Below are 21,514 nucleotides of genomic sequence, written 5' to 3'. Positions count from 1 at the left end.
AGACTACAAATGTTTGTAGTGTCCGCTTTTTTGATTACAATGTTTGTAGTCTCCGCTTTTTAGACTACAAATGTTTGTAGTCTTTGCCTTTGTCATCACAAAGGTTTGTAGTGTCTGCTTTTTAGACTACAAATGTTTGTAGTGTCTGCTTTTTTCATTACAATGTTTGTAGTGTCCGCTTTTTGGACTACAAAGGCTTGTAGTGTGCACTTTTTAGACTACAAATGTTTGTACTGTCCGCTTTTTTCATTACAATGTTTGTAGTGACTGCTTTTAAGTGCACACTACAGGCCTTTGTCATGAAAAGGGCAAAGACTACAAACATTTGTAGTCCAAGAGCAGAAACTAAAACACTGTAATGAAAAAAGCAGACACCACAAACATTAAAGAGCGTGGGAAACAGTTCTCAAGTGAAATGTGCACTGTGCCTGACATTAGGTGTGGCAGAAAAAAGTGTAACGCTTTTCCTAATTAGGAAATGGCCCAATTGGGAAATAATGCGGACATTGTCCTGAACAGTGACAACACCAAGTTAGCCACTAACTCCAGTGGCCCAAAGAGTGTGGGAAATAGTTCCTGACCTAAATGCGCAGTGTGCCTGACATTAGATATGGCAGAAAAAAGTGTAACACTTTTCCCAATTAGGAAATAGTGCGGACATCGTCATTAACAGCGACAACACTTAGCTAGCCACTAACTCCAGTGGCCCAAAGAGTGTGGGAAACAGTTCCCAACCCAACTGCACACTGTGCCTGACATTAGGTGTGGCAGAAAAAAGTGTAACGCTTTTCCCAATTAGGAAATGGCCCAATTAGGAAATCATCAAAGCGGACACTACTGTACCGAACTGTATGGTGGCAACGTAACACATAACGCTGGCCTGATTTTGTTGCTTATTTCAGGTAAAGTAACGCGTAACGCTGGCCGTGTTGCTATGAAAATGACCAAAAAAAAGTCCATTTTTCTGTCCCTGCGGGGCTACAGATACTAAAATATAGGTAAAATCTGGTAGAATACCCCGGCATTGCCAGGATCATTGTATGCCCAGCCGACCATCTACTTCTGTAACATCGTCTTCCTAAATCTCTGGGGGGTTGCCTATCGGACCAAAGTAACACGTAACGCCCGGTCGGTTGCCGAAAAAAATCCTTCGGGGCGCGTAACGCTCCGTCTGCCGTTGCCACCATACAGTTCGGTACAGTACAAAATTTTAGCATCACTTTGGTCAAAGCTATTGGTAAATATATGTAAACAAACTTCGAAATGAGGGTTTTCTGACTTCCTCTGCTTGAATAAAAATAGATTATGGTTCCTGATACCATGGTATGGTATGAGGGTGCATGGTATGGTGTGGTATGGTGTGGTATGGTGTATGGTATGGTATGGTATGGTATGGTATGGTATGGTATGGTATGGTATGGTATGAGGGTGCATGGTATGGTATGAGGGTGCATGGTATGGCATGAGGGTGCAATACCATGGTATGGTATGGTATGGTATGAGAGTGCAATACCATGGTATGGTATGAGAATGCAACATGGGATTACAACACCATGGTATGATATTTTGATATTGAAGACTCTTAGGACAACAAGACTTGATTCCATTTCCAATTAACAAGACTTTGGATTGGACAGATTCACTCAGCTTCAATAAATTGGACCAAATATTATGACAAAGAACCAAACACTCAGGACAACAATACCTGATTCCATCATATGTAGTTTTTAAGAAAATTGAGATTATATGGTGTTGTTGGCCATACTATATGTACATGCTATGTAAGTAGGTAGGACTGCCTGATTGGCCCTACTGGGCAAAATATATTTTACCTATTATTGGGAGGATTCATATTAATGGCTTTTTAGAAATGAAAAAACCCTCAATTGAACTGATTTCCAAAGGTTGGAGTTGACTATCTAGCCTCCACTTGGAGTTGGAAATCTTAGAAAAAACCTGAAGAACCTTTCCACTTTTCTTTGCTTCTCAATGACCACTTCATCCCAATAGATGTGGTATTGTTTGATTTGGATGAATATTTGTTGAAATCAAAAGGACTGGGAAAGATATGTATCATTAAATGGCTTTGGATGCATGAGAAAGCTGGGATAAAGCCTATTTAAATTCATTTTCAATAGATGGTTTGGACTATCTAGCCTCAATTTGTAGCTCAATATCTCAAGAAAAACATGGAGAACCACCCCACAAAAAATGGTACCCAATGGACCAGTATTGCAGCCTGCAGAATTTATTTATTTATTTTGGAAAAGGACCCCAGACACCCAGTGACAGCTTTGGTATGATGGTATCATACCATCTGGTATGGTATAACATGACATGGTATGGTATGGTACCTTGGTATTGGTATGAGTGGGATATGGTATGAGTTTTCCATTCCATGGTACCATGGTATTGGTATGGTGCTCACATACCACTCTGGAATGGGTACCATTGAGGTACCCTTAAATCCAAGAATTCATATACCTGAGAGGTACCCTAAAATGGGTGACTGAAGTGAATTTTCAACTAAAATGCCTTTAGTATCATTAAAATTCTGTGGGGTAAGTTATTGTAAGTCCTGTGATAATTACAAGTACTCAGAAGGGAATAAATCTTCTAGTACATTTTCAAATCACTGCTTTTCCCAGGTGTTATACTTTGAATGAGGTATTTTTTATTTACTCTGTGAATATGGAGGGTAAAGACATGACTGTAATGGAGAATTAGCATTAGCAAGAAAGGACAGTAGCTCATCAATTAATTCCTGGAATACAAGAAAATATGTAGAGTGAACATCCTAGTCAGAGATTGAAATATACATACCCATAGTTCTTAAATTTGAGTTGCAGTAGTCAAAAGATTTTCTCAGCTACCTTGCCACCAATTTGAAAATTTTCAAAGTCTGCAGATAGAACCATGAGATGAAAAAAATTCCAATGCATTTTTTACTAATCCTTTGACCTGGATTGAACCTCTTAGAGTTGGATAGATTGCAACAGGCTGAAAGCTGGGTAACATCAGTAAAAACAATTCAGAAGGTTAAGTGCCATGATACAGAGCTGACAAACAAATTTCCAAACCAAATAGGCAGGAAATGGTGTACCCATCATCACTGATGCACTCTCAGAACTGTTGTTTTCAGTGGATGCTTCCAGCTAATGAGGTATCGATAGACCAGAATTCAAAATGCTCCGCTTAGTGGCTTTGTTTAGTTGTGGAGTCTCAGGGTACGTGCAAACAACCTAACCAGGAATTTATGACTATATACACAACAGCGGGAAGAGGTGGGAAGACAATGCCTGCCAATTGGCTGTGGGAAGTTGTTTGGCCAGCTCCAAAGGTAAATAAAATCACTGAGCGGAGCGTTTGGAGGTCTGGTCTATTGATACCTTGTTAGCTGTCACATTACAAGCCACAAGTAAGGTAATTATTGTGGGAAAACAGTATTTTGTAATAATTATGCATGGCAGCAACTCGGCAAGTGGACAAATAATGGTGTTTGCCGAAAAAACAAAGCTGACCACTCCCTGTTGCCATAGTTAGATTCCAGGCTCAGGTGCCATGTCTGGAACAAAATAACGCCTAATCGGGCGTTATTTAACACCCGTTTGGGAACAATCAAAAATTAACACCCAATTGGGATTGCCATCAAAATTAACACCCGAATAGGCAGGCAGCCTCTAACACACACAATCTTCCACAAAACCATAACTTGCGCCGCAGGCTGAGAAAAAAAATACCTGTATTCTATGTTTACCTCTACTTATGTGGTCAGTAAAATTTGATAGGTAAAATGTCTGAAATCACAGTAATGTAGTTAACACCTGTTCTGGAACCTGGGAAAATTTAACACCCGATTGGGATTAACACCCAAATAGGCAACTGCTCAAGCAGTTCACCTCCCTACAGGCTTTTCTTGTTGTGTTATGCACTGCAGGCCAGAAAAATATTTGAATAGCTCACTTTACTTGTGATAAATTGTAGGATACTCCAATTTGAACCCAGAATGCATTTTTGAACCATTGGGAAGAAAAATTGTGTTGTTCTGAGCATATAAAGTCAGTTCTATTCAATGCAATTGCTCATCAAAGTATGAGTCAATGCAAATAAAATATTTCAGGGTATGTGGAAGCACTTTACATACACTTCTCCTTCCTAATGGCATGTTGCCATGCAGCAGGCAACAAAAAAAGAATCAATAGGTAAAATAAATTGTTGCACTGCTATCAAATGCTGATACATGAGCTACTGGTATGTTATTAATATTTCCTGACATTGCCTTGAGCTTCATGTGCAAAAGAGTTGTACTTATATCAAGATCTGGACTGTGTTACAATAAATCTATCCAAAATTGAAAATAAATCTGTCAAAATTGAACAACTTTTGCTCTTGATCTACAATTTTACATATGAAGTCAGGGTAAAGTACCCTACTTCTTAGATCCACATTTTTGAAAAAAAATGAAAAACCATTGACTGTTCCAGACATGGCTCCAGAGCCAGATTCCATGACACCTATCAGCCAAAACATTCATACCACTGTCCCTCTCAAGCTGAAAGTCTCCCGTCACAAGCCTGTTCCCTGTTTTCCTCTCCTCTTGCCTCCTCTTGCACAAGCACAATTGTTACACATCAACAATGGCCCCGACGATCTTGGACGTTGACCCTGCCGTCGTAGTCACGGCTCTCGCTTGCAAAGCCCCAAATCCTTTTCTGCAACCGATTAGGTGAGTTGTAAGGCCTGAGTTTCTCGTATTTCCGTATTTCCATACAACGCAGCCAACATACCATGCAATGTGGTTTTTTTAAATAACTTCCCCTTCCTCCTGCCCTCCCTCTCCTCCCCCCCCTTCACTTTTGTTCTTTCAGGCTTGGACTCTCGTTCCTTCGGGGGACTTGTGCAAAGGGTCGCCGCTCGCGTTCATGTCGGTTCCAAGGGACCACGGAGTTCGCACAACATGCCGTCACACCTTTCTTCCTTCCTTCCCTTCAATGCAGCTGTCCTCCCCTTCCATACCAGTTCTGTGTACAGTGTAGCGGCTGTGGTACGTGGACTGAGTGTTTGCCGTTGTGCAAGCAAGCCTTTTGTGCGTTATGTGCTTTGTGGGGTACACGGCTATATGTTTAGTGTGCTCTATTCTCGTCTGAATTCCCGGCGCTTTCTCCCTTCTGGGTCGCCGCCGCCCGGGGCCCTGGCCTCTTGGCCTCTTGGCGAGATCGCTCATCCTCGTCACAGATCGGTCACACATCCAGACCGTCTCTTTCGTCGGTCGCAGCTCTACTTAGATTAGATAGCTCAGTTTCAGCGCTTCCAGGTTCAGTTAGCATGCTGTTTAGCGCTTTACATCGCCGCGCCTATCAACGTCGAGGCAGTGCCGCCCTCATCCTCTCAAAAGGACACGGATTTAACTGACCTTTCAATCAGCGCTGAGTTATGGGGGATACCGCTCGGTGAGTAGTATCTGTGCAACTTGACTCGACTGGCTCTAACGCTCCGCCAGCTCATCTTCTCATCTTTTCCACCGGTCCCGATCGACAACGATATCCGGGGGAAGGTTCAGCAACTCTGCAGGAGATCATAACGTGAACAGCCCTGTCCTCAACAAATGTAGGTCCCTGTCCCAGACCTGGACTTTTGGCTATGTCGACCAAATGTGCTCAATACCAGTTGCTGACCAAATTATTGCACAGATATGGGTACGCAGACGAACTTAGGCAACGAATCAGCTGGGGGGCCCTCGTCACATTTTGATTCATCGACTGGCAACCCAAACACGTTGGCACGTCCATTCTCCCCACTAAATCCAGGTGAGTGTATGTAGCACCCGGGTGGAATGGGGCCCATAACTCATGTAGAGATTGTTCCCAAGGCATAGGGCCTCGTTCCGAACTCCACCAGGACGATGCGCTCGGCGACAGTTCTGACCGAATGGTCAGTAGCAGAACGCAAGTAGCCCCAGGCAATGAATCGGTTTTGCGGTCCTTGTCGTCGTATTTTGGCTCATTGATTGGCCGCTTAAACCCCGTGGCACCGTCTGCTGATTCGAGTCGTGGTCCTTCAGCCTCTTTGCCAGATCTAGGTGGGTGCCAGTGCTAGTATTGAATGGCAGCTCCATCTGATCAAGAATTTTGACTTAAGCATAGGTTATGCTCCGACTGGAGACAAGGAATCTCCAATCGCTCGATACCAGCGCCATCTACTGCTCGAAAGGCATGGCTTTCCGCTCTGGGCACCCCAGCCCCTTCGTCGGCTCCCTCCCTCTTATCGACGGACGGGTGTCAGTGTTGGTGATGTTGGCATCATAACGTCTCAAGGAAGCTTCGATTACCTGTTCAACATTTGCCTGTCGCATGGTCACCCGGAGGTCTTACCGATTGACTTTTCACCGATTAATCTCTTGCCTAGCGATATCTCGGAATTACGCGAACACGATTCGGGAACTTGCCTTATGACTTCCTCTATCGAAAAGTCAAGGTACGTTTGAATGAGTAATGTATCTCGGCATCTGGTGCTAATCTGGTTTATAGAGGTTTAACCTTTAAGTGTAATGATTCTGAAGGATCCATCTTAGTGATGCCCAACGGGGCCTACCATGAAGATTTGCTCAGCTTGGAAAAGTTTCTGAGCGTCAAGTCAAAGGAAGTTGAGGAATGGTACAGGTTCACCATCGGCACTTGTGGTAGGCGCATCAAAAACGGGCAACTTCGACTTGTTACGGGTTGCGATAAGACCAACTCATGGGGGATCGCTACTTATTCTGATCTTAAAGGACCTGCGACCCTATCACTAGCTGCTGATGGCGTGCAGCCACTCGTTGAATATACCTGGAATTATGAAGGGCGTGTTAAAGTTAACTTGAAGGCAGGCCCAAAGTCTGAAGAGTGCTTAGATTCCGCAGGCAGGGAAGAATACCCGCGAGATAGCCGGAATCAATGCACCTTCCTCCGTTCGTTTGCCTTCACACTTGCCGAGGATGTCTGGAAGGAGATGCTATCAACCCTTACTCAAGATGTATCGGATGACAACAATGCTTTGGATTTAAGTAAGCTGCCTTTAAAGCAGGCTTCGTCGAACGGCTGAAATCATTATTCGCAGGAGATCAAGGAGGAACAGTCAGTGTGAGGAGTGATGGGTTTGGGGGCGATATGTCTATGGTTAGCACCTCCTGTCGTTGTCCATTTTCGATCCTCATAAAGACATTACAGATCCATCCGGCAATAGTTATCAATCAGATGCTTTTGAGTCAGGTGAGTTCCACGGCTCAGTTTGCGTTTTTCCCGCTCACCTCGGTCCAGTATCCCAGTGCCAAGGTAGCCATCAGCCACGATAATGACTGGTGTGCCGTTATCAGAGAGGTGCGTTCAGCTAAGCTTGATTACTCACAGTCTAAAGCCTACATAGGACGAAACCACAATGCCAGATGCCTCTGAACTCCTTGGTCGGATACGACAAACCTTCTTGTGCCATTTGAACGAAGACGGTACGTTTTCTGGTGTATTAAAATCCATATATTCATATATTTTATCAAGAAGGGACCGTTTACCTCTCCCGAGAACAACATGATTCTACTTCTATAATGCCTAAAAAAGCCGACTCAGAATCGACGAAACAACCTTCGAAGAAGAGCAGGAAAGGAGGTCGGGAGAAGGAGAAGGATAAGAATAACCCAGATCCCTCGAATGATTCTCCTGGTGATGACACCAACGAGAGCACTCCTCAGAACACCATCTCCCGCGCCCGCGCCACCGGATCGTCCACTGCAGATGGTTCGGATTTTGGTTCAATGCCAAATGGAACTCCCTTAATCAACGTATCTGACGACGGGTCAGAAACGACTTTACCCGCGTCAGCGAACAGAACACACGGTTCACCCTACCCCTCCAAAGTAAACCCCCTGCATCTCGAGTCACCCCAATTAGCCACATCGCTGCCCTCATCACTGTCACCCATTCCGTCCCCACACACAACTACCGCCCCTTTAGACATTCCCCTCGCGCACACCATCCTTATCAACGCAATACCGTTTAGTCCAGGTTCAACAAACAGCAGCGGAGCTCCCGGCGAATCTGTGGGAAATGGTGGATCAAAGGACAAACTCAAACAGCTTAACATTGATGATATGATCCAGCGGTTGCTGCACGTGGGCTTCACCGGCAAAGTCAGCAAATCACTGTGTTTGAAGAATGCGGAGATCACAGCAATTTGTCTTGCTGCTCGCGATGTTTTCCTTGGCCAGCCTACCCTGATAGAACTTTCACCGCCTGTGAAGATCGTTGGCGACGTGCATGGTCAGTATTTCGACCTCATACGGTTGTTTGAGATGTGTGGGTTCCCTCCAGCCGCCAATTACTTGTTTCTTGGCGATTATGTCGACCGCGGCAAACAGAGCCTTGAAACCATCCTTCTCTTGCTATGCTACAAGATAAAATACCCAGAGACTTTCTTTTTACTTCGGGGGAATCACGAATCTGCAAATGTTACGCGAGGTACGTTTTCTTTCCAATCTAACACTGCATAAGCGAATTTGATGACAGTTTATGGATTTTACGATGAATGCAAACGACGGTGTAATATCAAGACGTGGAAAACATTTATAGACGTGTTTAATTGTCTTCCCATCGCTGCCATCGTGGCGTCGAAGATTTTCTGTGTCCACGGAGGGCTATCCCCTTCACTTCATTCAATGGACGACATAAAGGGCATACAGCGGCCGACGGACGTGCCCGATTTTGGGCTCCTCAATGATCTACTGTGGTCGGACCCATCGGACACGGCGCTCGATTGGGAAGACAATGAGAGAGGAGTCAGTTACTGCTTCGGAAAAGCCATCATCAACGAGTTCCTCGTTCGATATGATATGGATTTGATATGTCGCGCTCATATGGTCGTAGAGGATGGTTATGAGTTTTGGAATGACCGTACCCTTGTCACCGTATTCAGCGCGCCGAATTACTGTGGTGGTAAGTTTACCCGCAGTTCACGTTTGAAGAGAGGTCTCACTTTCATTGCAGAGTTCGACAACTACGGTGCATGCATGAGGTCCGTTCCCTTTTTTATCATTCTTTTCCACCCCCGCTCACTGCCATGGCAGTGTCTCTGAGGACCTGTTGTGCGCATTTGAACTGTTAAAACCACTTGATGGCGCTGCTTTGCGCAAAGAAATGAAAGCAAAACGGAAGAGGTGAGTTATTGCCGTTTGCAATGAAGTTGGCGGTCGTGAGAAATCCCATCAAAACACACAAATACGATCGCCAATGTCCCATCTGAACTTTCTCCACAACGGCTGGGCTGTTTGCTACGATTTTTTGTGCGTTGGACTTGCATTAATGAGGGGAGGTGCACCCCACCAAAAATGGAGTGATTTGGTCAATTATTTCCGTAGTTACAAAAGGCGTGCTGTCATAAGCAGTACTATGAGAGAAGAGCGGTACCTATGGGCAATCTAAATACATAGAGTTATAGATAAGCATGTAAATGAGTGTGCCCCAGCAAAATATTGAGTGGAGATGGGCATAGGAGCCCAAAATAGATGCATGTGTCACACTACATGACCGAGATTGGCCTCGTTATTATCCATTGGAATACTCACACAAAACCATCCGACATCGCAGCGATCTCAGAGATCTCGCCCATTAACCAAAACAAACGAACGCCTATTTCCCTTGACGATCTTCCTTTCTACGTTGACACCGGCGCTACGGTTCACATCTCCCCGGAGAGATCACATTTCATGACTCTCAAACCGACAGTCGCTCGATCTGTTAAAGGCGTCGGCGGTTCATCTATAACCGCTATAGGCATGGGCAGTATCAAACTCTGCGTTGCACGCGGCGCCTATATCATCCTACAAAATGTGCTCTACCTACCAAACGCCACTGTACGCCTTATCTCAATAAGCACTCTCGGACGCGACAACCAGGCCGTTGCGCATTTTGACGAAAGCTCCTGCTGGATCACCAACAAGTCCACAAACGCCATCATAGCGCGCGGTAATCTTCTCCCCAATAAAAACCTCTATTCCCTGGCACTTCATTCTATCTACGCCGAAAATGTCTTCGCGGCTCAGCACGCACCAGACCTTGAGACTTGCACCGCCGCCTTGGTCACGCAAACTATCAGACACTCAAAGGCATGGTCAGCAGTGGGATGATACCAGGTATGCCCAAACATCTTCTTCGTGAAGACCCGCCTAAATGCGAATTTTGTGTTCTGGGTAAACAGACAAAGACACCCGTTCCAAAGTCGCGTGAAGGTCTTTCTCGATTCGTGTACTGGGTTTGGAAAGGAGGATTGAAAGCCGTTGCTGAGTCTTGAAAGATGCGGTGTTTAGCACCTGACGTGAGGTGTCAATGTGGACGACGACCGTTCAACTAGCCAGAGAGAAGCCAGTTGCAAATGCTGGAAGCACCGAAACACCTCCACATCGCCCTTCTGACAATCTCTGAAAGGTCACTCACAGCCTCAGGTCGATTCGTGAGCTAGCCATCGGTTTATAAGGTGGTTGCCATCGCATCCGAGTCGAAAAGCTCAGAGGGAGAACTTCAGGTCGGTTTGGTTTTCTGAAGGTGGTGGATGTTAGAAAAGTTCAATCGATTATGGGCATAGTGGTAGCCTATAGCCTGGAGCGAGTCAGCAACGAGACTTAGTGAAGCGAATGAGTCGCATACACGTACCTTGAATGCGAAAGGCCCTTTTTACGAAAGGGAATGGTGTACGGTAGCTTTGGACTTCCAGCAGCAGCAACGATCAAGTTGAGGCCGGTAGGGCGGTCTCGTACATCTTTTGGCCCGGGGGACTTGGAGGTTAGAGGAGTGGTGAGTCGAAGATGAGTTTGAGGGGACGGGAGAGAAATGCGTTCCCACTTTCTCAGCCTGATCGTACTCCCTTCCAAACCCTCAGCAGCCTGTGATAATCCAGCAGAATGTTTCTCCTCTTCTCTAACACCAACATCCCTCTAACCTCCCCCCCCCCAAGCTCAGCAGCAGCCAGGGCCGAAAGCGAATAAACCGTAGTGTCAACTCGTGTTCCCCGATCCTGTTTGGTTCCCCCTTCTTCCTGGCTTGTCCTCGCTGTCTCGATCCCCTTCTTTTTGCTTTTCCATCCCCGAGTCAATCCTGCATTAACGCGCTCCGCCTTACGCCAGAAGCCCGAATCCCACTCCCACCCCATTTTCCAGTCGATCAGTCCACAGTGTGGTGTACCTAGCTGCTGTGGGGAAAGGGAAAGAGGAAAATGAAGCTGGAAGCTCCGTAAAAGAGGAGGATTGTAGGAGGGTTTATGTAAGTCATTCTTCTTTCCGTTGGTTCGTACTTTCTTCTACTTGAAAAAGGTCGTGCGGAGGGATAAGCGCAAGTGGACGCCGTTGGGTAGAGTATACGGATGCTTGGAGGGTTTGAGCTTGGGTGAACTTGGTGGTGTAGCGATGTCGTCGTCGTCATTCGGGTGAATCGGAGGGGGATTCGAGTTCGAGTATGGACGGCGTGGCAGCTTTCTCGAGCCCTTCTGTGCGTAATCTGAGGCTTCGCGCGAGCGTTAGATTCTAGCGTCATAGCCCCTCGTCTTCTTCATCATTGCGAGCGCCCGATCTCGCTTAAAGACCCCCGCATCTTCACCTTCACTTCCAAGCTTGTCCTCTTCCTCCTGGTTCTCTGGTCTCCGGTGGTGTGCATGATTAGGCGACGACGATGTACCATCCGTACGATCAGTCATGCTAAGCTCAGCTCTAGCATGGGCAAAGCGCGTCCTCCCTGTGATTGAGTTTAAGCGTCTGAATGTTGAAACATATGGGTGCAGCGTACCATGACATAGACCCACAACCTATGGTAAGTTATCAACGTGCGTGTGCGCTTCTCGCGCGGAAGGATCGAGTGGAGATGGTGAGCATGCTTGTGTGCCGGAGGCTTGATAGTGGGCTGGGCGAATCCTACCAGCCGTCAAGTTGACGCGACCCAAGTTGGATACTGACCGGCGGACAGGAAAATGCGCAAGCCCGTATCGAGGGAAGGTGGACGAACTTGAAAGCGGCCGAGTCAAGGCACCAGTGAAGCGGGTGAGTTCCTCAAAGTCCTGACACACCGAGATTCTGGAATAATGTCTTCTACCAAGGAGACCCAGGACGATGACCCGATGTCGATGGTTGAGTTCAAGTCAGTGGAGTTGCGTGGTGCAGGCTGGGGCGATGAATTGTGTTACTCCTGAAATTGTTCTGTGAAGTGGTCACGTATTGGTATGCCGCCATTGAATAGACTCGCAATTGATCTGAGCAGCTCGAAGTGCGGGGACTTGGTGGTGGAGGAAAGGATGTTTGACAAACAACAAACAATAACCTCTTCTCCCCTTCTCCGACGTGCCTCCCAAACGTGCAAACTCAGTAGATCTGCCGCTTCAATGTAGATTGGGAACGACACTCGAATAGCCCTGCTGTAAGTTATCGGTTGTTGTTGCAATGACCTTTTCTCTCTGCAAAACATCGCACGACTTGCAGCTGTTCTAGGCGTATCGTGGTTTCGGACCAGCTGTAGCTCACGTACCGCGCCTCTTCCCTGCCTCGGAATACGACTAACTTGAACTCTAATGTTCAACATTGCTTGAAAAATTTATCCACCGATCCGCTGGAACGATTACCGAATTCAAGAATAAAATTACCGAAATCACTTCAATTCCGCATATTGAAGCCACTGCCTACTTCGCCCAGCTCAATATTGCATCCGCGCACGGACCCCAATTCATTGGTCGATGGAGGGTGCCTTGCCTCGGCATCACTGTCATTGGTGAGTGCAGAACTCCAACGGTCGCCTAACATTATTGCTGAGAACCTTCCAGGCGACCAAGTGACATTCTATGCAATCATTCTTCTCGGCCACCAATATCGGCTCATCAGTCTCACCCCCACCCTGTCATGTCTTCGTTCGGCGTCGGACTTGACTGACCGCACCAGCCTCTACCGCGCGTTTGCCGCTGCTTCTGTTCTCGATATGCGGATCTTCGAAGACCGTTCCGACTCACTCTTGCAAATCTGCCGCCTCTGATTCCTTCAATGAACTGGCGACTTCCTGCGGTTTCCAGTCTCCGCAAATATTCGGATACAGATGACCCAGAACACGGCTACCTTGACTTTCAAATCCATGACGACGACATTTACGCAGATCCTTCTAGACTTCTTTTCTTGGCGTCAACTTCTACCACCACACTCGTCGTAATCAAGTTCACCCGCCGATATTGTGCTGAGCTGCATGCACTGTGTGCGAAGCTTGGTCGCGCACCTCAGCTTCTCGCGTTTGAACGTCTCCCTGGGGGTTGGTTTGGTGTCGCCATGGATTATATTTACCCTATTTCTATCACTTTTGACATTAATTAAATCATATCGAAAAGTCCATACAATTATTAGTGGGTAATTCGAAAATGTGGCAAGACTGGTTGAACAGAGCTTTAAAATGACTGCAAGAGAACGAGGTACAGAGAATACAATCACAAGTTTGAAAATGCATATGCCAGGATTCTTTCATCGTCCTCCTTCCGGATCTTGAGGTCATTGTAAGTTCTTCCGTCTTTTAATTCTGGGTGGAGGTTCCACTTCGGATAGGCAGTCTCCCCATCTCGACCTCCCCAGTCAAAGTCAACAAGTAGGACCCGTTCACCATCCTCGACAATTATGTTCGTATCTCTCAGGTCTCCATGAACCAGATCTTCCCCATGAAACTTGTTTAGGACTTCCTTCAACTCCTTGTACCAGCGTGGGCGCTCGACATGGTCCTTCGGAATGATCCGCAGCGGCTTAGCTGTTGAAATATAATTCATGGCGACACCAAACCAACCCCCAGGGAGACGTTCAAACGCGAGAAGCTGAGGTGCGCGACCAAGCTTCGCACACAGTGCATGCAGCTCAGCACAATATCGGCGGGTGAACTTGATTACGACGAGTGTGGCAGTAGAAGTTGACGCCAAGAAAAGAAGTCTAGAAGGATCTGCGTAAATGTCGTCGTCATGGATTTGAAAGTCAAGGTAGCCGTGTTCTGGGTCATCTGTATCCGAATATTTGCGGAGACTGGAAACCGCAGGAAGTCGCCAGTTCATTGAAGGAATCAGAGGCGGCAGATTTGCAAGAGTGAGTCGGACGTCTTCGAAGATCCGCATATCGAGAACAGAAGCAGCGGCAAACGCGCGGTAGAGGCTGGTGCGGTCAGTCAAGTCCGACGCCGAACGAAGACATGACAGGGTGGGGGTGAGACTGATGAGCCGATATTGGTGGCCGAGAAGAATGATTGCATAGAAAGTCACTTGGTCGCCTGGAAGACATGGTTCTCAGCAATAATGTTAGGCGACCGTTGGAGTTCTGCACTCACCAATGACAGTGATGCCGAGGCAAGGTACCCTCCATCGACCAATGAATTGGGGTCCGTGCGCGGATGCAATATTGAGCTGGGCGAAGTAGGCAGTGGCTTCAATATGCGGAATTGAAGTGATTTCGGTAATTTTATTCTTGAATTCGGTAATCGTTCCAGCGGATCGGTGAGCCGCAATGTTATGTTCGTCCGTCCTAAAGCTGCGGAATGACTCCGCATGAAGTGGCATGAATACAGGCGCGTCCTCTTTGCGGCATGAGAAAATCGCATTCAGCAGGGGAAGCCCTTCGTCTCGTCGAACGTCTTCGCTTACAAAGAACTCGGCCATCTTGTCAGCAAAGTCATCAACGGCAGCCTCAAGAGCAGGGAAATCTATCTTCGACAGAGAAGGAACATCCTCGAGTCCGTTGTATATATCAAGGAAGTGGCCGAAGCCGGAATAGAGCAGTGGTGCAGGCGGTACGTTTGAATCTGCCGATGGACGGTCGTCGAGGATCCTTTCAGAGGCATTTCTCTGCAGATTCTCATAAAAGATGGTTTTTGACGCGTCAGAAGGGGCCATGGTGATCAGTTTCGCCTTCTTCGCTTGCTCGAAAACATCAAGTTCAAGCACGGCGCCTGCCTTTCGCTTCTGACGGTCTGATTCTGATTGGTTTGAAAGTCGGAATGAGAAGCGTAAAACCAGGGAGAGCGATGGTGAGACATGGAAATGAGAGGACATTGTAATTTGGCGTAGTGAGGAATCAACCCAGACCGGCAACGAGACCCATTTGAGATATGTGAGGAGGGAGATGGGAAGGAGGAAAGATGAACGAAGAAAGCATGGCATCAGGGAGGAACATTACAAATTTGCAAATGTGGAGAAGGGATCAGTGGTAGGTGGACGGATGATAGAGAGATGGCGAGACAATGAGGGAATGCGCGAAGGAAGAGATGGTTCCGAGGGGTGATCGATGTAAGCCGAGACGCAGAGATGAACGTGTGATGGCGAGCAACAGGGAGAATGGAGAAGATGATGATGTATTGCGAGTAGGAAAGACGGGCGGCCAAAGGGGCGATGTAGAGAAGAGAGGAAAAGATAAACAATCCCCGCAGGGGTATGGAAAGAGAAGAATAAAACACAGAACGGGACAACGTGCGCGACAAGAACATCCGGAAAGCGGCGAGCGACGCAAGTTTTGTTTTGTGGTGAGCCGAGTACATGAAGTGCACAACGACGAGGGAAATTGGAAGGGAAATTTGACACAGGACCCTATCAGCGATATCCGGCTATAGCAAGGGACCGTCACTCACCAGCATCCGGTTTCCGTACAATAATATGAATATGATGGAGGGAAGGTTGGTCTGGGAAGACGGTTAAGACGCTGTCCGTAGGGTCGAGTTCTTCCCCGGAATTCCTAGCAGACGCGACACGTTGGGGCAGCGTCTGTTTCGGTTTCGTATTGATAGAATTTCCTTCCTTGGGCTGGGACGACGGCGAGTAAGCCATATTGTCTGACGTCGCGAATCTTCCGTGTCACCCACCTTCCAGAGTACTAGGGCGTCGGCAAATGAACCCATATGTTGCCTCTCATGTATTTTCTCCTTTAGGTCGGCAACTAGGAATGTCGCTTGGTGCCACAATGAATCTTTGACGTTCACTAGAAACGCCTCAGATTCGCCTTCGATGACACACTGTAGCAGAAGATCGTCATCGCCGAGGTCCATAGTCTCCTCCACCGGATGAGATGTGGGCAAGGGAAGAGGTGGGCCCAGGTATCATAGTTGTGGGAATAAAAAAGGAAAAAGAGAGAAATTCCCAAAAAGGAAAGAAGAAAAGAGAGAAAAAAAGATTTCCTTAGATTTATTAGCACTATGACACTTGCAAGGTAAAAACAATATATTGAACACTACAATTTAAGAACTACGTAGATTTGTTGGCATCCTGAGCATTAATCATTGCACAGGGAAGAGAAGGGTGTCTGCTGTCTTTCCCTTTACATTCCTTTGAGTTGCACAAAGCACAGGGGTTTTGGCACAGATCTTTTCTGACCCTTCCTTTACACCCTTCAATCTCACATTTCCAGCACCTCTTTGAAGCACGTTTTGTGACAGTGTCCTGCTTAGACTTCTTATTTTTCTTATTGCTGTTTGATGTCTCTGTTCCACTGGGCAATATACTTGGTCCTGCAACTGGATTATCCTCAAGTGGAAAGTGGATATCAAAAAGCAGCTCAGAGTTTTGATCACTGGAATGGAGGCTAATTGATTGTTTTCCTGATGTTGGTTGCTGGGTAACTGGCAAAGTCATTGCATGATATGTTTGTGAAGCTATATTTCTTTCAGGGTTGTGAATCCGAGCTTCAATTCCCTTGCGCTGAGAACTGGTCTGGGACTGTGTGGCAAGATGTGCAATATTTGTCTGCCAGACAGTATAATATGCTGTCAGATGTTCTTCAAGCTAGAAGTATAATCTTTAAGAAATACTCCGACATTAAATCAAGAAATATTCTCACCTTGTAAAATATAGTTTTACCATCAGCATGATCACGGTTCCAAATCTGGACACCAGTCTTCCAGTCAGGTTCCTGTTTATCCCGATTGAAGTATGGATTTGTTTGGATCAAGCTAGAGAATAACTGCTTTTCAGGAACAGTATGAACAGCAACAACTGCAAACTGTGTTTGTTGTTGCTGAGCAAGAAATTGATGCAGTGTCTTTGAGGTGACTCCAGGAATATATGGCTGCATCAAGGCTTTAGTACACAGTATAGGAGGAATTGGCAAAATTCCTGAGACTTCTGATGTATCCATGTAGAGTGAGCCATTAGTCCAACCTTGAATCCTGTAGGAAAGTGGAACATGAATTCTGGTTTTTTCAATCATTGTTTGAAGTTCATCATAAAGCCAAATGTCATCATGTCCAATAAATCTATGTCCAGTCCGGTTTTTGGTTCCAACATGGAGATTATGATGAAGTTGAAAGTCAGCCAGTCTGTTGACAGCATTACGAGCTGAAATGATAGAATCTGGGAAACAAGCCCGAATAGAATGATGAACACCTCCTTCAGTAAAATTTGTGCCTCTGATACACCGCCATATTGGTAATCCATTCTCCTTTCTATCAAGGCCAACCTGATAGTAAAGTGGGATACCAGGAGGATCTGAAAGATATCCAGCTTGAATTGTTTTCAAAATATTCCGAGCACTCTTCCAGGCAACTGGTGAAAATAAAGGTTGTCCAGTTATAGAGTCTTTTAATGGCCCATATACTTTGAAAATATTTTCAACTAAATCATAAAGCTGTTCTGGAGGTGGTATATACCGTCGAACAAGTTTCCACAGTGACTTGGGCTGGAACTTCAATTTCTCATTCCATGATGACCCTTCAGATTTCAACCGAGCCTCAACTAATGCACGATCTTCTTCATTGAGTAAGAAAATCGCATCACGCATTGCTCTTGCAAATTGTAGATGCAGTCCATGACTTTTTGGAATTGATATTCTATCAAAGATGTGCCATGGATCCAGAAGAACTCTGCTGCGGATAGGCCCAGCACTTGATGCTGGATTATTCCGTAGATCGGTCAGTACTTTATTGCCAATTTGAGTACTAGTAGAATCTTTTTCTGCATCCTGAGCCAAATTTTCTGGGAGAGCATTATGATCAACTTCAAGATCAGCATCAGCAGCCCAGGAGTTGTCAGTGAGACTTGGATTCTCAGCATCTAGTTGTATATCACTTATTGGTGTGTTTAAAGCAACTGTTTCTTGGGTTGCTTCACCACTCTCAATTTCTTGAATGACTGAAACATGTACTTGTTTTCTTTTACAAACAAGTCTAAAAGGTGGTGGTCCAAAGTCTTTGAGTGCCTGATTTTTGTGACTCTCAATGATTGCCCCTGGGACAGAAACCTTTTGAACCTCGATTGCAACTATTTTGTCAGAAGTGTGGAGGGCAATGTTATCAATGACTGCATTCTCCTCAGAGTTTAATGAAGACCAGGTGCCATATGCAATTATTCTTTGCCCATCCTCTTGGTAAATTATGACTGGTAGCCCTGGGGCTGCATTTTGAGGTACATTTCCATATTTTTCAAGCTCAACAAGCTTTTCATAAATGCACTTTGAAGCATGTGCATCCTGGGCAATATACATGATCTGATCCTGGGAAAGATTGGCATTCTCCCATTCAGTGCTCACTCTAATAGTGTCATCCCTGTTTAGCTTGAAGCCTAAAACTAGAGCTGATAGCTCTGTTAAGCTTACTCTTGCATTTGGGGCTACATGTCACATTTTGGCAAGGGGAGCAAGTTCAACAGCACCTGGGAATGGATCTTTCATCTTTGCCTCTGTCTGGAGCCGCTTCAGATCATTTTTAATCCCCCTGCCCACTTTCAAAATGCGCTCATCAGCAAGTATATTCTTGATTGCAACAGGAAGCTTTCCAGCATTTGTATATTGGGATATCTGAAGGACAAAAATCTGGTTTTCAAATGAAATGGCAACCACTGCAGTCTTTCCCTGTCTTGAGTTACCAGGAGTTCTGTCAACATTCCACTCTGTATCAAATCCAATGATCACTGTGCCATTTTCACTGATTTCTGATAGCTTCTCATGGATGCATGCTAGTGCAGTTTGAAATTGTGAAGCATTAGACTTGACATGGATGGATACACCCTCTGGAATGGAGTAGAGTGGATAATTCACATATTTATTCACAGGCTGAACTTCTTTTAGTAGAGATGGAAAGCATTTTTCCAAGAATGCTTTATCAGCAATATTGTCTGTATAAAATATTTCAACTTCTCCAAGTCCATAGAGTTTCAATGACTCTCTCATATTGACCAGTGCAATTTCAAATTGAGCATGAGCCTTTGTAGCAACTAGTGCAATTATGCGTATTTCACCCATTTCATTTGTTACAGTGAGCAAGCCAATAAACACAGGAACACCATTGATTGTAACAATGTGCTTTGTGATCTTGTGAGAATGATCAATTGCACAGATTCTTGCAGGCAACATGGATGAATATTGATATATTCTTGGAAGATGAGCTTCAATGAATGAATCATAGAGGTCACGAAACCAAGTTGAGCATGGAACATATCCTGAATATCCTTGAGGATCAGAAAATTCAGAGAATGGTTGAAATGAATGATTTTGCCAACGACTTTGACTCTGGCCTTCAAATATCATGTGTAGATACTGAAGATGAATTTGATCAAAGCGACGCATATGCAAAGTGGTTAGAATATTTGAGAATTGCTTTGCTCCTAGCCCTTTTTGGAATAAAGAACGTTGTAAGGCAAGAATAGGAGACGATAAAGCACTTCGCTTGGTGAGAACTACAGGAAATTCTGCTGCAAGTGCTTTTGGAAAAGCTGCTAAAATTCTTGGGTCCCAGCTCATAAATGTGACAGTTTTCTTTCCAGTAATGGGGTTTGCACAAGTTGGGCACTTGTATCGAGCACCAATCATCCAGAAGCATTTATCAAGACCAACACCTTGCCGAGGTATCTTGTGGAGTCCATGACGATTTAACCAAGAGAGCTTGCAAATGGGGCATTTGATTTTGGTTAACAACTCTGGGTCCCAGTAGAATAGCTCAAAATCGTAAAGTGCCTCAGGTTCAAGAGACTTTGCCTTTGTCATTATAAACCACCCTGCCTTTTTAGGAACCCAAAAAGTTTCATAAACCTCATAGAATGTGGCCCTGTTGTTTCTGTCCTTTTTTTCAATGACAGCCAATTTTTCTTCAAAAGCCTTTTTAAACCATGGGGGAAATGATTGTGATTTCTGAGGTTGTTCCTCTGCCCCATCTTCATTGAAGTCAAGACCTGATTCATCAGCCTCTACTCCTCCAGATTCATAACTTTCTACACCAATGCCATCATCTTCATTGCTATCTTCAAAAATGGCAGTTTCATCAGGGTCAGGAATAATGGCATGGGTTGGGATATTTTCCAAACCAGATAGAGCTGAATTATCTCTGATATTGTCCCCATTCTTTTGAGAAAGCCATTGGGCAACTGATGTATACTTTGGGCCACGAGGTGCATCTTTATCCCGTAGATGAGGGAGTTTAATGGAATTATTCTGGTCATTGGGAGAAGGAGCATCTGGTGTGAGTGCTCGCTTTTGTTTACCCTTAGACTTTGCAGATAGTTCAACAAGTTTTGGTCGTCCTCATGGCCGCTTTGGCTCATTTGACGAACGTGCACCACTTGCTTCATCGATATCCACATCAATGAATTGGAATGAAGTGACAGCTGAAGTATCAGAATGCTGTGTATCAGCATTAAAAGAGCTTCCCCCAGTATAAGGACCATCAAGGTCAATGATCATAGAGCCAGAATTATGTACTAAAGAACTTAAAGAGCTCTCAAGGTTCCCAGGATTACTAAATGCATACATCTCAGACTCAGAGGTTTCCAAATTATGAAATGTATAAGACCCAGAGCTATCAAGACGATCAGACACATTTGTTTGACCAAGGTGATCACTGGCAGAATCCAAAGTTATATGTGCACAAGGCTCTAACCCAGAGGAGCTTTCCAGATTATTAAATATATGAGACCCAGAGCTCTCAAAACTATCAGACACAATTTTTTGGTGAAGGTAGTCACCAGCAGAATCCAAAGTTGGATGTGGATGAGGCTCCAACTCAGGGGAGAAACTCATTGGAAGATCGTTAGTATGGTTAGGTGGGTCATAAAAGGGAAGTAATGGAAGTGTGGAGGATTGGTTATCTGGGCTACAACAAATTCAATATAAGAGTCTAAGTTGAATTGCCAATTCTTACCCAGAATTTTCTGATTGAATATCAGACATGATGATATCTCCCATTTGTGAGGAAACATTGTCTGAAGCAGATCTACAAGGAGATTTAATGAGAACTATTTGTTTCATCTCATCCCAATACATACTGAGCTGGAGCACTGATTGGAACTCCATCTAAAATGAGCAATTCTTCCTGTGTCAGATTACCAAAGAATTCATTGTCAAATTCATTGGGGATAGCATCAAATTCTAGATTTAAAATATGTGAATAAGGAAGCATTGGTGATAGAACAACTGACCATCTGGGTCTTGGTCCATAGCACAATCAAGATCAGAGCAGATCAGTGAGATCTAGGAGGATCTATCACAAAATATGTCAGGAAATGGATATATTCACTGTACAATCAATAA

The 21,514-nt window shown here is 45.2% G+C and overlaps 7 protein-coding genes across 7 annotated transcripts; 3 read left to right on the top strand and 4 right to left on the bottom strand.

The window, feature by feature from the left end:
• Window positions 1–7,783: 7,783 nt before the first annotated feature.
• LACBIDRAFT_251575 (uncharacterized protein) lies at window positions 7,784–9,185 on the top strand (the record flags this gene model as incomplete). Its single annotated transcript, XM_001883497.1, has 4 exons — window positions 7,784–8,486; window positions 8,535–8,960; window positions 9,012–9,039; window positions 9,092–9,185. 4 exons carry the CDS (start codon window positions 7,784–7,786, stop codon window positions 9,183–9,185), a joined length of 1,251 nt encoding a protein of 416 aa, XP_001883532.1.
• Window positions 9,186–9,702: 517 nt separating this feature from the next.
• Window positions 9,703–11,169, bottom strand: LACBIDRAFT_329300 (uncharacterized protein; the record flags this gene model as incomplete). The annotated part of the gene is made up of 6 exons (XM_001883389.1): window positions 9,703–9,791; window positions 9,901–10,038; window positions 10,074–10,189; window positions 10,458–10,559; window positions 10,674–10,903; window positions 10,960–11,169. The coding sequence occupies 6 exons, from the start codon at window positions 11,167–11,169 to the stop codon at window positions 9,703–9,705; spliced, it is 885 nt and encodes a 294-aa protein (XP_001883424.1).
• Window positions 11,170–11,532: 363 nt separating this feature from the next.
• On the bottom strand, window positions 11,533–11,709 carry LACBIDRAFT_302414 (uncharacterized protein; the record flags this gene model as incomplete). The annotated part of the gene is made up of 1 exon (XM_001883388.1): window positions 11,533–11,709. One exon carries the CDS (start codon window positions 11,707–11,709, stop codon window positions 11,533–11,535), a length of 177 nt encoding a protein of 58 aa, XP_001883423.1.
• Window positions 11,710–11,771: 62 nt separating this feature from the next.
• LACBIDRAFT_329299 (uncharacterized protein) lies at window positions 11,772–13,028 on the top strand (the record flags this gene model as incomplete). The annotated part of the gene is made up of 6 exons (XM_001883496.1): window positions 11,772–11,822; window positions 11,909–12,049; window positions 12,214–12,226; window positions 12,394–12,422; window positions 12,635–12,770; window positions 12,823–13,028. The coding sequence occupies 6 exons, from the start codon at window positions 11,772–11,774 to the stop codon at window positions 13,026–13,028; spliced, it is 576 nt and encodes a 191-aa protein (XP_001883531.1).
• Window positions 13,029–13,036: 8 nt separating this feature from the next.
• On the top strand, window positions 13,037–13,357 carry LACBIDRAFT_302412 (uncharacterized protein; the record flags this gene model as incomplete). The annotated part of the gene is made up of 1 exon (XM_001883495.1): window positions 13,037–13,357. One exon carries the CDS (start codon window positions 13,037–13,039, stop codon window positions 13,355–13,357), a length of 321 nt encoding a protein of 106 aa, XP_001883530.1.
• A 110-nt stretch (window positions 13,358–13,467) lies between these two features.
• LACBIDRAFT_329298 (uncharacterized protein) lies at window positions 13,468–16,049 on the bottom strand (the record flags this gene model as incomplete). The annotated part of the gene is made up of 4 exons (XM_001883387.1): window positions 13,468–14,285; window positions 14,343–14,987; window positions 15,636–15,807; window positions 15,867–16,049. The coding sequence occupies 4 exons, from the start codon at window positions 16,047–16,049 to the stop codon at window positions 13,468–13,470; spliced, it is 1,818 nt and encodes a 605-aa protein (XP_001883422.1).
• Window positions 16,050–16,245: 196 nt separating this feature from the next.
• On the bottom strand, window positions 16,246–21,421 carry LACBIDRAFT_329297 (uncharacterized protein; the record flags this gene model as incomplete). The annotated part of the gene is made up of 8 exons (XM_001883386.1): window positions 16,246–16,782; window positions 16,838–18,487; window positions 18,590–18,603; window positions 18,646–20,442; window positions 20,539–21,077; window positions 21,126–21,197; window positions 21,250–21,352; window positions 21,403–21,421. The coding sequence occupies 8 exons, from the start codon at window positions 21,419–21,421 to the stop codon at window positions 16,246–16,248; spliced, it is 4,731 nt and encodes a 1,576-aa protein (XP_001883421.1).
• Window positions 21,422–21,514: the final 93 nt, after the last annotated feature.

Source organism: Laccaria bicolor, genomic scaffold (genome assembly GCF_000143565.1).
Source record: "Laccaria bicolor S238N-H82 LACBIscaffold_21 genomic scaffold, whole genome shotgun sequence".
Classification (NCBI taxonomy): domain Eukaryota; kingdom Fungi; phylum Basidiomycota; class Agaricomycetes; order Agaricales; family Hydnangiaceae; genus Laccaria; species Laccaria bicolor.
The sequence above is the reverse complement of the archived record's forward strand: the minus strand, read 5'-3'. Positions and strand labels throughout refer to the sequence as shown.